Source organism: Colobus angolensis, unplaced genomic scaffold (genome assembly GCF_000951035.1).
Source record: "Colobus angolensis palliatus isolate OR3802 unplaced genomic scaffold, Cang.pa_1.0 Scaffold48, whole genome shotgun sequence".
NCBI lineage: Eukaryota > Metazoa > Chordata > Mammalia > Primates > Cercopithecidae > Colobus > Colobus angolensis.
The window spans coordinates 7,804,919-7,819,294 of NW_012118265.1; the positions used below are offsets into that span (position 1 = coordinate 7,804,919).

Sequence of the window (14,376 nt, forward strand, 5' to 3'; positions counted from 1 at the left end):
ACGTCTGCCTCCTGGGTCCAAGCGATTCTCTTGCCTCAGCCTCCCAAGTAGCTGGGACTACAGCCACGTGCCACCACACCTGGCTAATTTTTGTATTTTTAGTGGAGACGGCATTTCACCATGTTGGCCAGGATGGTCTCGATCCCTCCAATTCGTGATCTACCTGCCTCGGCCTCCCAAAGTGCTGGGATTACAAGTGTGGGCCACCATACCTGGCCTCAGACTTATTTTTTAAGCATTTATTTAGGTGTTTTGTTCATGTACTTTTCAATAAATAAAATATATAAGCATTCACTCCCCTTCCCATAAAGAATTCTTGAAAAATAGTGAAATATGTTTAGTCTAAAGTACCTGAAGGCAGAGCAATGCCTCAGATTATCGGTGTTTGAAGCCAAACACTTGAAGCAATAACGTTTTTTTTTTTTTTTTTTTTTGGTTTTGTCTTGAACTCCTGGCCTCAAGTGATCTTCCTGCCTCAGCCTCCCAAAGTGCTGAGATTATAGGCATGAGCCACAATACCCATCCTCAAGGAGGTGTTGATATGATAGATTTAAACTTAGATAAAATTTTTGTAGTTTTTAAAAATATTTTTTAGTTGGTATTGTGTACTGTTGAATTTTCAAACCCCATGTAATAACATTACATGAGGATAACCTGTTATCTGTTAGAGTGTATGAAAGATATGTAAACTTTTTTCCCTTTGATTTTTCAGGTTCTTTATAGAGTTGGAAGCAAGACATCAGAATAATATCTTCATAGATGATATAAGTGACATTGTGGAAAAACACACAGCATCCACATTTGACCCATATGTGAAATACTGCACAAATGAAGTCTACCAACAAAGAACACTACAAAAATTGTTGTAAGCAATGTTGAATGCTGCAGTTTTAATAGTCTAACCTAGTTTTAATTAGTCTACATTGACTGAAATTAATTGATCTTTTGAATTGTATTTAGAAATGCCTTCTGATAGGCTATTTCCCAGAGGAGAAATGTTTAAGAGCATTACTTTTAGGGCGAGGGTGTTTAAGTAGAAAAATCTAGTGGGTAGAGAATTTTCTGTCTTATGAAATTATAGTTTGTTCTTGATGTTGTCCTTGTTTATTGTTTCTTTGTTTTTAATTGCTGCAAGACACGGAGGTGGTCCTCACTCCAAACCGGCAGTTTTCTGAGCTTTTAACTGGCAATTAAGTGGTTTCCCTGAGGCCTAGAGGGAATTCTTGAGTAGATGGAGCTAGAAGCTAAGATCCAGGGTTTTCTCTACTATTCTAATCTGCCTCCGTTCAATTGACAAATGATAACGAATTGTTTACAAAAATTGCTGATTATTCCTCCCCTTGGGTAGTTAGGATTGAGGAGAGGAGAGAAGTTCTGAAGGAAGGCGATAGAAAAAAATAATGTTCTTGAAGATTTCAGTTATGCAGCAGAAGTCTCAAGTATTAGATTTCCTGACACTTCTTTTTGTCCTTTTTAGGTTACTGAGAGTTTTGATGTGATACATAATGCCATCTGTGTCCTGAAAAGAGTCACCAATTGTTCAGTAATGCCTATGTGTATTTTAAAGAGTCCTGTTTATCACAAGTAGCTGTTTTATAGCACAGTTGTGCACTGCTATAAACCCAGTTTGTAATGGCTGTTATCATTCTCACCCCCTCCTGTGAGTTGTGGCATTTATGACCATAGCATGGAGCTTTGGTCAACTGTGCAATATGTGAGACCCCTATGGAGGAGTAGGGGTTGAGGATGACTAACTTATGGCTGCTTGGAGAAATAGTCAAAGCCTCCAAGCTGGAGAAGGCTGATGATGGCCCCCTTTCTTCACATCCTCATGACATTTTCGTATAGCCAGGGTGGAAAACATACGGCTGCCAACCCCAAATGAGGTTTTTAGTATAAAGCAGGGTTTGTTCGCACAATTGACATTTTGGACTGGATAAGTCTTTGTGGTGGGCTGTCCTATGCATGGTAAGATGCTTAAGGGCATCCCTGGCTTCCATCTGCTGGATGCCAAAAATCTCCCCAGACATTGCAGAAGGTCCCCTGAGGGTAAAACCACACCCATCACTTCCTCACTCCACCACCCTCTGGTGGGAACGGCTGCTCTAGGGACAGAGGTTGCTCTGTAACTGTTAGAGAATGCAAGTTCATGTCTGAAAACAAGGCCTTGAATTAGAGAGAAATTTGAGTTTCATTTTGTTTTGCAGAGTTTAAAAAAATGTCACTAGGTACTGCTATGCATCCTGTGACTCTTAAAGGTTTTATCTAAATTAGCTTAATGATAACATCATCTGCACTTTCACATGGCAATTAGTAGTTGTGTTTTCAGGGGCTTTGTTGCAGTTGATGAGTTGATGTGATTTCCCCTCCCCCACCCAGTTGGAGTCTCGCTCTGTCGCCCAGGCTGGAGTGCAGTGGCACAATCTTGCGTCACTGCAACTTCCACATCCTAGATTCAAGCGATTCTCTTGTCTCAGCCCCCTGAGTAGCTGGGACTACAAGTGCATGCCACCACACCTGGCTAATGTTTTTGTATTTTTAGTAGAGGCCGGGTTTCATCGTTTTAGCCAGGATGGTCTCGATCTCCTGACCTCATGATCCACCTGTCTCTGCCTCCCAAAGTTCTGGGATTACAGGCGTGAGCCACCGCGCCTGGCCCACAGTTGATGTGAATTTAAGGTTAGAACAGTGGCTTTCAATTCTAACTGTATGTTAGAAATACTTTGGGGCCTGGAAATGAGCAAATATGCAGTGTCCAGAGTCCATCCCAGACTATTTAATCAGAGCCTTTGGAAGGTGAGGTAGGGGACTAGGACCTGAGTTGTTTAAATATACAACTAATTTAGAGTTTTTTAAATATGTTTTTTAACTTTCTAAAAATCTTGTCAAAGCTGTCAGTAAAAGGAAACTTAAACCTTCTCAATTAGAGAAAATGGAAATGAAATGTTACTGTATCATTTCTTTTGCTATTCTGGCATTCTCCCCCTCCCTGCTTTTAGTAGCAGCCTTGAACAAAATTATTTCATTTTCAAAATAACATTTTTTTTTAAATGACTCTATTGCCACTATCCTGCTTCCTTCTCCCCTCATGGGAGTACAATATCCATCCACCTCCTACCCTCCCTGCCTTGGAAAGTGGCAGTGGAGCTCTACAGAGCTCCTCATGGGATGAAGTGAGGTAAGAGAGTGAGAGATGGGGGGGACAAGAGTGTCAGATTTAACCTTAGAAAATTTAGGTTTGAGGCCGGGCACAGTGGCTCATGCCTGTAATCCCACCACTTCGGGAGGCCGAGGCAGAGGGATTACTTGAAACCAGGAGTTCGAGACTACCCTGGCCAACATGACGAAACCCTGTCTCTACTAAAGATACAAAAATTAGCTGGGCGTCATGGCGCACACTTGTAATCCCAGCTACTCGTGAGGCTGAGGCATAGAATCGCTTGAACCTGGGAGGCTGCAGTGAGCCAAGATCGTGCCACTGCACTCCAGCCTGGGTGACAGAGCAAGACTCCATCTCAAAAAAAACCAAACAAACCTGGGTTTGACTTCTGTCTTTGCCAGTTACTAAGTCATATTTACTTGGTGAGGTAGGGACCTTTCTGAATTCCATTTTCTTACTGGAATCCCTATCTGGCCTTCCTTAAAAGTTATTTAGGTGGTTCCACATGAAAGAATATATGTCACAGTATCTTGCTAAGTTTCGTTGAAATGTTATAGCAACATGAATATTTTTCTTACATTAACAGGAGAAAAAGAGGAATATTTTGACTGATGTGATCAAAAGGTTGTCTGTCTCAGAAAGAGGATCTTTGTGGCCTAAAGCCTCTGAAATCCAGTCTAACTGTTAATTTCTTATATCATTGTCTAGGACTGGAGAAGTGGCTTAAAACATATTATTTATGATCTTATTAATTTTATGTGTTTATAGATGATCAGATGTAAGACCTAGTCTGTATACTGATTTATGACCCATATATTCACCATTATGATACCATGGCTTCTTCATTTCGTTACCTTCCACTTGTATAAATTTCTAGCTCATACATGTTTTGCCTTGTTGTTAATACTGTTATGTGAAATCCACATCTTATTATATTCAGCCTCGAATATAAAAGGCAGACAAGCCATTAATATTTGCCTGTGTAATTAAGTGCTTATGATGTTTTCATATAGTTTAAAATAGTTGATGCCATATAGATTTATCACAGTATCTTGTAATACATTTTCACTTGCTGCTTAATTTGAGGAGGACATATTTTGAAATTTCTCTTTTCTTTGTTTTCCCTCAGAGCTACCAATCCATCCTTTAAGGAAGTATTGTCAAGGATTGAGTCCCATGAAGACTGTAGGAACTTACCCATGATCTCTTTTCTCATTCTCCCCATGCAGAGGGTGACCCGCCTTCCCCTGCTGATGGATGTAAGACATGACAGTGGCTTTTTCCTCTGTGGATAGCTGTGCTTCTCTAAATCTGATTAAGAAAATTATTCTTATTCCACTTAAATTGATGCATATTTAAAGGTCTAAAAATCCCCCAATTAAGTGAGAAGGTAGTGTTTGTTTGGAAAGTCTCACCTGTGTCTGATATCTCTGGAAATTATCTTTCATTTAGACTTCTGTGGTCATTCTGAAGAAATTGGATCTCATCACCCACTTACTCAGCAGTTTTTGAAATAGGAAGAGCTGTGGCTTCTTTATGTCAGGAGGCCTGGATTCCAATTCTAGCTAAGCCATTAGGCATGTGACCTTGAGCAACTCAGTCTCTTTGGGCCTAAGATTCCTCAGACTGATCATTGAGATCCCTTCATCTATAATGTTCCAAGGTGCCCTGGGGCTTCCATTTCATACAGGAATGAGTGTCTCTTCAGCATGACAAGGCTTAGTATTGCCTATATTATCGTTGTGCAAAGTGAGTGAGGAAAGCCCAGCATCTTTCTTGTGTTAGGCAGCATTCATGAAGAAAGCAAGTGTTTGACTTTGAATAGTGGCAAGACATGACTGGGAAGAGTGAGTGGAATCTGCCTAGTAGTACGTGCAGCTGAAAAGACAGGTAGGCTATGGGCAGGAGAGCCTGCTACTGGCTGCACTGGAGCTGCTAGAGCAGCAAAAGAGAAAAACAGGGTGGCTTGACACAGGTGCCGTCCCAGCAGTGGACCACAGAGTGTCTTTTTGATCTAATTAGAAAATACTTTGTTACAATCCTACTTTAAAATTGGATCATAATGTTGATATAAGGTCAACTTTTTACATACCTGATTTTTACTGATTAAAGTAAAATATATATTAAAAATTATGATTAAGGTTACAAAGTAAATTTCACCTCTGTTTCCCATTGTAAATCCTAAAATATATTCTTTAAAAATGCTGAAATTTTGAAATGTGTAAAAGCATGCGATCATGAGCATTTAGCTGACTGCTGCAGTTTTGGAGAGGTTTTGTCAGATATTTCAGGATTCACAGCACCCTGTGCTCCTCAAGTTCACCTCGTTCTACTGCCCTTATACCTTCTCCACCCATCTCCTGTAATTCAGGAACTTCCCTCCTGTGTGCATTTTGGGAAGCTTGCGGTTTTGAATATTTCACTTTCTGATTTTTTTTTTTTTTGAAATCAGTATTTATCGTGTTTAAAGATAGAATGCTGCTAAGTTATCAAAATCAAATTTTGGCTTAAGAAGGAAACTTTGGTCCATATAAGGAAATATTATTTCAAACGTGACTATTTTTTTAAACAAGAAGTGAGTGCTTTGTAAATATAACATTTCTTGTAATGTTAGACTTTGGAATTTTCAGATTATTTTTCTTCTTCTGAAAATGCATTTTATTCCTCTTTGAGAATTGAAATAAAAGAACAAAAATAAATGAAATTCATTTTAAACATGTTTTCTAGATTTTATATATGCTATGATCGCCAAGCCTTTTATAGCCTCTTTAAATTTGAGAAATTTACTTGTATAGAATGGGACTCCAAAATCGAACACGTTATGTTATACAGTGTTGGAGACTCATGCCATGATTGCTCAGTAGGCTTTAAACTTTTTTTAAGCCACAGACCCCATTGAGATTCTGAGTAAAGCTATAGCTTTTCTTCCCAGAGAGTTTGTATATGCACAGAATTTTACATAAAATATCAATATATGGAGTCCAGCTACGGATGCCTGCTCTCAGGGACATAAACCAGTATTTTTCATGCTGCTTTCATGCCCATTAGTGGGTCATAAAACTGATTTTTGAATTATGAGCGTATGTACATTGCTCATAAAGTGGTTAAATATTGTTTCATAAAATCCTGGTTCATTTGTGTGTGCATGTGTGCTGGTTGCAGTGTAAAAGTATTTCTTACAGTAGATTGTAGTCAAAAAATATAAGAACCTCCACAGATGGTGTGTTCTGTGTTTCTCACATAGCACGTAGTTAAAAATCTTGATGCCTGACTTTCAGATGGCTTGGCTTGGTGCTTCTGTACATTTAAGCGACCAGTGACTTGCTAGTCCCCAGCTACTTTCTACCTCTACCTGATGCCTGTTCCTCTAATCTGTTTCTCATGTGTGGAAATCTGGCCATTTAGGCAGAATATAAATGTACTTAAAGTAGCGTCTCTTCAATTTTACCTCATTTGAAAATTCAATTAAGCTTGTAAATTGAAATAAACAGTTTCAATAATTAAATTGGTTCTTTGGACTTTGAATGTGTGTGTATAGCTTTAAAGTTATAGGTAGTTAAATTTACTGGGAATTGGCCCTGTTTGACCTTGATTTTACTATCACAAATGAAATTTCTCAGTATAAATATATCACAGAAAACCCAGCAGGCTCTTTTTCCCTTGCTCATTTTTTTTTTTTTTGGTTGTTTCTTTGTTATTTCTTTGAGACTCTGTCACCCAGGAGTGCAATGGTGCGATGTCGGCTCACTGCGACCTTCACCTCCTGGGCTCAAGTGACCCTCCCACCTTAGCCTCCTGAGTAGCTGGGACCACAGGTGCACACCACCATGCCTGGATAATTTTTTTTTGGTATTTTTGTAGAGATGGGGTTTCTCCATATTGCCCTGGCTGGTCTTGAACTCCTGGACTCAAGCATTCTGCCCGTCTTGGCCTCCCAAAGTGCTGGGATTACAGACATGAGCCACTGTGCCCAGCTGTTCTTTTCATTCAAAATGTATCATCTACAAATATAATTGCCTCTAATAACAATGATTATAATGTGATAATTAAAGTAACTCTTATTTATTGAGGGCGTACCGTATGCCAGGCACTCATAAAGAACTTTACATAAATTATCATTAACACTTCTAACAACCTTGTGATATATTTGGCATCACCCCAGTTTTACAGATGAGGAAAGAGAGGGTTATAAAGACAGAGTCCGTGACTTGCCCAAGGTTGCATAACTAGTAAGGGGCAGACCTGGGATTTGAAGCCAGGGTGCCCACCTCTGAATTGTATCTTCTTACTTAACCATTCCCTGGATAGACTTGGATCCTGTGTTTAAAGATTATTTCCTGGTTTTTAAATTGGGTTTTAATATTATCCTCATACTCATCCATAATACCATGTTTGGCATTGTTTGCTATGAGTAAGAGGATATGGCTGGACATTGGTTTTATTTTACTTAATAAAATAAATCAATAAATTTTGTTCACCTTTATTTCATTACAGACTATCTGTCAAAAAACACCTAAGGACTCTCCGAAGTATGAAGTCTGCAAAAGAGCCTTGAAGGAAGTAAGCAAGGTAACTGTTGGGTGACAGTTTATTTGTGAGACAGGAAACCATTCAGTTATCTCAGAACAAAGTGTGTCTTGGCTTGATGCTGAAAACTGGTAGAGTCTCATGGCCATTTGCACAGCATTCTTTAGGTAGTTGCAAAACAAAATAATATTTGCTATACTCAGTGAAGTTGGTATTTTTGCTGTTTCAGACAGTTTTGCTTTAAGGGCCTACAGATACCTCATTTTCTTTTGGTGGCTGAATAGCTGTTTATTCATTTCTCGTTCAGTAAGTGGTTGTTGAGTATCAACCACTGTGCCAAGAATGGTGCCACTTCTTGGAAATGCAGTGATGAGTGAGACACGTGTGCTCACTGCGCTCGTGGAATGTGCAGTGGAAAGAGGAAGGCAGACATTAAAATAGAGTCACAATGAGGGTGGTGGGTGACGTGACAGGGAAGTCCACAGTGGTGTCTAAGCTGAGACCTAACCCAGGAGTGGCTCTGAGCCCAGGATTGTGGGAAGAGTGTGTCTCAGGTATGTGTAGAGATCCAAAGGCAAGAAGATATTGGAGATTTTGAAGAACTGGAATGTTCTCTGTGTAGCTAGAACGCAATCTGAGAGACAGCACTGGGGAACCAGCTGTGTGGGGCCTTGTTATACATGCTAGGCTGTTGGGGGCCTGATCCTAAGATGATGTAGAGGTGAAATTCATGTATTATGAAGATGATAGTGGGGATGGGGCCACTTCCGAGGCCAGTGGTAGTTGATGAGCAAGGGATGGCAGTGGCCTCTATTGACATGATGGTAAGGTGGTGAGAGGTCTGCCTGTATACTGGGGAGGCAGGCTTGGGGACTGATTGGATGAGCACATTTCAGAACAGAAGTCAAGGACTATGGTCTCTGGCTTGAACGGCAAGGTGGATGCTCTTCTTCATCTACAATAGAAACATAGGGAGAGTGGGTAAGTTCCATTTGGGTCACATTGTCATTGAGATTCCTATAGAACATCCAAGTTGGCTAAATAAACAAGTCAGAAGCTCAGAGAGGAGACCTGGAGACATGGATTTGGGAATCATCAGCATACGGACAATAGTTGGAGCTGGGAGAGTGGATGAGGTTACTTAGGGAGACTATATGGAATGAGAAGAGTAGTGAGCCTGAGGAATGACCATGAGGAATGCTAGCATTCACAGTCTTATTTAGGGAAAAGAAGCCAGTGGAGGAAACTAAAAAAAAAAGATCAAAACAAAGTAAAACATACCAGAGAAGAAGGGAAACCGTAATAGCTTGGCAAATGGCAGATGATTTGGTGGTTAACTCTGTTGAATGCTCCTGAAAGATAAAGTGAGATAATGATTGAAGTTATCCTTGGGTTTATCGTCAGGTAGGTTATATACTGGGGTTGGGGGACGGGGGCAGGGAACCTGAGCTGAGTGTATGGAGAAATGAGAGGGAGGTGTGAATGTGCAGCCAGCCAGCAGTGGTAGCTGACTGTCTAAGATTCGGGGAGTGGAAAGAGAAAGAGCTGTGGCTGAAAGGGAAGTGAGAGAGGGTCTTTGTTAGTGTATTTGTTTAAAGATTAGAAAAATGTAGGTAGGGTTAGCTACTAATAGAAATATCTAGCTGAGAGGAAGCAATAGAAGGTATAAGTATCACTGAGGATGTTGTACGAGGTTGGCACAGAGGAGCAAAGATAATGGTAGCATCAGAAGCTTCCTAAATGTCTCCAGTTACATAGCCCTATATGAATTGGGTATGGCTTTGTACCACTTTACTATGAAGTACTGTTTCTTTTAGTCAACTTTACATCGAGTCACCATTTTACTTATCCTCATCCTTGCCAATAATAATTACAAAATCATGGGTTTTATTAGCTAGTTGTTTATTTTTCTAACATACAGTTTTGTATTAAAAGTAAGTGTATCTGTGAGCTTAAATTCATCTCTTCATCCCATCAGTGGTCTGCACACCTATTTTGGGAACACTAAGTAAAGAAAGCCTGACAAGTGAGAAGTTACATAAGGTATTACTGCCAGTGGCGCTTCCTGCAAGACCTCAAGCCCTATGCTGTCTTCCTAGGGGAGGGTAAGGGAGGGAAACGGGGGAAGGTTTTTAGGAGAAACTACTAGAGAAGTTCTAGTCTTGGACACAAATGATATTTTGACAAATTTTGCCTGTTTGTTACTAAGAAACTGAAAAAAAAGAATTTGCACAGAGAAAAAAATAGGAAAGTACTTGTAATTGGTTGTTGAATTAAACCTGAAATGTTACTTACTTTTTTTCAAGAATTTTACATCTTAGTTACAGTAGATGACTATATTCCTTCAGGCATCTCTTGTTCACTTGATTTCATACTGATACTTTCAGGAAAGGCTTGCAAAAATGTAATAGACCAGTGAATTGCTTTACGTTGATACTATAAGTATACAAAAGGCTATCATGTGAAGAGATGTCACTCCAGTGACTTGCTTTCTCTGAAGGGCATCATACCTTTCTCTCTATTGAGCATGAGTCATGAATATTAGAATTATTCCTTCAGTCTCCCAGTGTTATAGGGAAGCTGAAATCATACCTTTCTGTCTATTGAGCATGAGTCATGAATATTAAAATGATTCCTTCAGTCTCCCAGTGTTATAGGAAACCTAAAATCAACATAGTCAGCTGAAGAATTAATCTTCTTTCTTATTTGTAAAGGTTACTGATGAGGTTTTATAGATTCTGGGAAAACAATTGAATATTTTCAGCAGAAAGAGTATGTATAGAGAGCATTTATGGTTCAGAATGAAAATGTAGAACTACATTTGTTTGCTTTATCTAAAATCAGAGAAATTGGGAGTTCCCAATATTTTATTTTAGAGAGTTAAATTTGGTATGTTGAGGCCCAAGATTTTGGAACTAGATGCTGCCTTAATCTCTTGGGTTAGTGTCTCTAGGTAGTTACTCATTCTTGGAAAAAAAAGAGTCATACCTTTTTGGTAATTAAAATAATGCAGTTTGTTTGCAAGATGCAAATAATACTTCGCTGAAATTGCTCATGCATGTTGCTGAAAAAACTGTGACAATTTCTTTAATTTAGGGCCCTGGAAAGACTTACTGACCTAATCAAACAACTTAAAAACAAGAACAACATTTCTGTAAAGTGAAAAATGTGGTTACCTCCTGATTGTCTGTTAACATGCGGGGGGTGGGGAGATATTTTAGGGAATCTGGTAATTTCTATAGGAATCTGATAATTCATGTCATCCAGAGTGATATGTACTGTGTAAGGAATAGTGATCAAGAGATGGTCTTATGCCAAATGAATCTTCCCTGTTATTTCCTTCTATTTACTCTCCCATGGAAAGAGAATGACTGCTTTAACTCTGACCTCATCAAAATTCTATTTAGAGTTGGAGATAGTGTTACATTATGAGCTTTTGTCCCAGAGGCAAAATAGTCAAGCTCTATTTAATCGTTTACTGTAACATATTGCTTCATCCATTTACAAAGAAGTACATGTGTATGACAAATGGTCAACAAACATGTGGAAAAATGCTCAACATCACTAACTGTAAATGCAAATTAAAACCACAATGAGGTACCACCTTACTCCTGCAAAGATGGCCATAATTTAAAAATAAAAAAATAATAGATGTTGGCATGGATGCGGTGAAAAGGAAATACCTTTACCCTGATGGTGGGAATGTAAACTAGTACAACCAGTATGGAAAACAGTATGGAGATTCCTTAAAGAACTAAAGTAGAACTACTATTCAATCCAGCAGTCCCACTACTGGGTATCTACCCAAAGGAAAAGAAGTCATTATGTGAAAAAGACACTTGCACACTCATGTTTATAGTAGCACAATTTGCAGTTGCAAAAATATGGAACTAATCCAAATGTCCATCAACCAATGAGTGGGTAAAGGAAATGTGGTATATATACACCATGGAATACTACTCAGCTGTGAAAAGAAACAAAATAATGACTTTTGCAGCAACTTGGATGGAGTTGGAGACCATTATTCTAAGTGAAGTAACTCAGGAATGGAAAACCAAATATCTTGTGTTCTCACTTATAAGTGGGAGGTAAACTATGAAGATACAAAGCCATAAGAATGATATAATAGACTTTGGGGGTTTGGGGAGAAGGAGGGAGAGGGGGATGGGATAAAAGAGTACACATTGGGCATAGTGTACACTGCTCAGGTGAAGGGTACACCAAAATCTCATAAATCACTACTAAATAAATTCTCATGTAGTCAAAAACCACCTGTTCCCTGAAAAGTATTGAAGTAGTTTTTTATAGATAAGTAGATATGAAAGTATTTTTATTATTTTATTATTTAATGGTGTGGGTACATCATAGGTACATATATTTATGAGGTACATGAGAAATTTTGATATAGGCATGCAGTGTGAAATAAGTACATCATGGGAAGACAGTGTGGCAATTCCTCAAGGATCTGGAACTAGAAATACCATTTGACCTCACCATCTCGTTACTGGGTATATACCCAAAGGATTATAACTCATGCTTCTATAAAGACACATGCACACGTATGTTTACTCCTACACAATTCACAATAGCAAAGACTTGGAACCAACCCAAATGTCCATCAATGATAGACTGGATTAAGAAAATGTGGCACATATACACCATGGAATACTATGCAGCCATAAAAAGGGATGAGTTCATGTCCTTTGTAGGGACGTGGATGAAGCTGGAAACCATCGTTCTGAGCAAACCTTCGCAAGGACAGAAAACCAAACACCACATGTTCTCACTCATAGGTGGGAACTGAACAACAGGAACACTTGAACACAGGGTGGGGAACATCACACACCAGGGCCTGTTGTGGGGTGGGGGGAGGGGGGAGGGATAACATTAGGAGATATAACTAATGTAAATGACGAGTTAATGGGTGCAACACACCAACATGGCACATGTATACATATGTAACAAACCTGCACATTGTGCACATGTACCCTAGAAGTTAAAGTATTTAAAAAAAAAAAAAAAACAACACATCATGGAGAATGGGGTATCCATCCCCTCAAGCATTTATTTTTTGAATTAAAAATAATTCAATTAAACTCTTCCTTTTAAAATGTAGGGGGTTATTATTGACTATTGTCACCCTGTTGTGCTATTTTATAGATCATATAGTAGGTCTTATTCATTTTTTTTTTTTTTTGTACCCATTAACCATCCCCACCTCCTCCCCAGCCCCTGACTACCCTTCCTAGCCTCCAGTAAGCATCATTCTACTCTCCATGAGTTCATTAAAAATTTTTTAATCCCACAAATGAGAACATGTAATGTTTGCCTTTCTGTGTCTGGCTTATTTCATTTAACATAATGATCTCCTGTTATAGCCATGTTGTTGCAAATGACTGGATATCATTCTTTTTCATGGTTGCATGATACTCCGTTGTGTATATGTACTACATTTTCTTTATTCATTCATCTATTGATGGACACTTAGGTTGCTTCAAGATCTTAGCTATTGTAGACAGTGCTGCAGCAAACATAGAAGTCCAGATATCTCTTTGATATACTGATTTCCTTTCTTTTGGGTATATACCCAGCAGTAGGATTTCTGAATCATATAGTAATCAATTTTTAGTTTTTAAAGGAACCTCCAAACTGTATTCCATTGTGGTTGTATTAATTTACATGCTCACTATCAGTGTATGAGGGTTGCCTTTTCTCCACATCCTTGCCAGCATTTGTTATTGCCTGTCTTTTGGATATAAGCCATTTTAACTGGAATAAGATAATATCTCATTGTAGTTTTGATTTGCATTTCGCTAATGATCAGTGATGTTGAGGACCTTTTCATATGCCTGTTTGCCATGTGTGTGTCTTCTTTTGAAAAATGTCTATTCAAATCTTTGCACATTTTTGATTGGATTATTAGATTTTTTCCTATAGAGTTGTTTGAACTCCTTATATATTCTGGTTATGAATCCCTTGTCAGATGGGTAGCTTGCACATATTTTCCTTCTCTTCTGGGGGTTGTCTCTTCACTTTGTTGACTGTATACTTTGCAGAAGACTTTTAACTTGATGTGATCTCATTTGTCCATTTTTACTTTGGTTGCCTGTGGTTGTAGGGTATTTTTCAAGGAATTTTTGCCCAGACCAATGTCCTAGAGATTCTCCCCAAAATTTTCTTGTAGTAGTTTCATAGTTTGAGGTCTCAGATTTAAGTATTTACTCCATTTTGATTTTTTGTGTATAGTAAGAGATAGGGGTACAGTTTTATTTTTCTGAGTATGGATTTTCAGTTTTCCCAGCACCGTTTATTAGACTGTCTTTTCCTCAGTGTATGTTCTTGGCACTCATGTTATAAATGAGTTCACTGTAGGTGTGTGGATTTGTTTTTAAGTTCTTTTTTACTGCTTCTCTGGCCTATGTGTCTGTTTTTATGCCAGTGCCATGCTGTCTTGGTTATTATAACTCTGTAGTATAATTTGAAGTCAGGTAAAGTGATTCTTCCAATGTTGTTCTTTTTGCTTAGGATGGCTGTGGCCATTGTGGGTCTTTCGTGGTTTCATATAAATTTTAGGATTTTTTATATTTTTGTAAAGAATATCATTAGTACTTTGATAGGGTTTACATTTAATCTGTAGACTTCTTTGTGTAGTGTGGACATTTTAATAATTTTTTATTATTAAATAAAAT

The 14,376-nt window shown here is 38.5% G+C and overlaps 1 protein-coding gene across 3 annotated transcripts in view; it reads left to right on the forward strand.

Annotated features, from left to right (window-relative positions):
* Positions 1-14,376, forward strand: part of ARHGEF26 (Rho guanine nucleotide exchange factor (GEF) 26) — a 138,933-nt gene that overhangs the window by 70,050 nt on the left and 54,507 nt on the right. For all 3 annotated transcript variants that reach the window (XM_011958981.1, XM_011958980.1, XM_011958982.1), the window contains exons 7-9: positions 713-865; positions 4,290-4,419; positions 7,655-7,729. In XM_011958981.1, the coding sequence (XP_011814371.1) occupies positions 713-865; positions 4,290-4,419; positions 7,655-7,729 (358 nt within the window). The remainder of the gene's footprint in view (positions 1-712; positions 866-4,289; positions 4,420-7,654; positions 7,730-14,376) is intronic.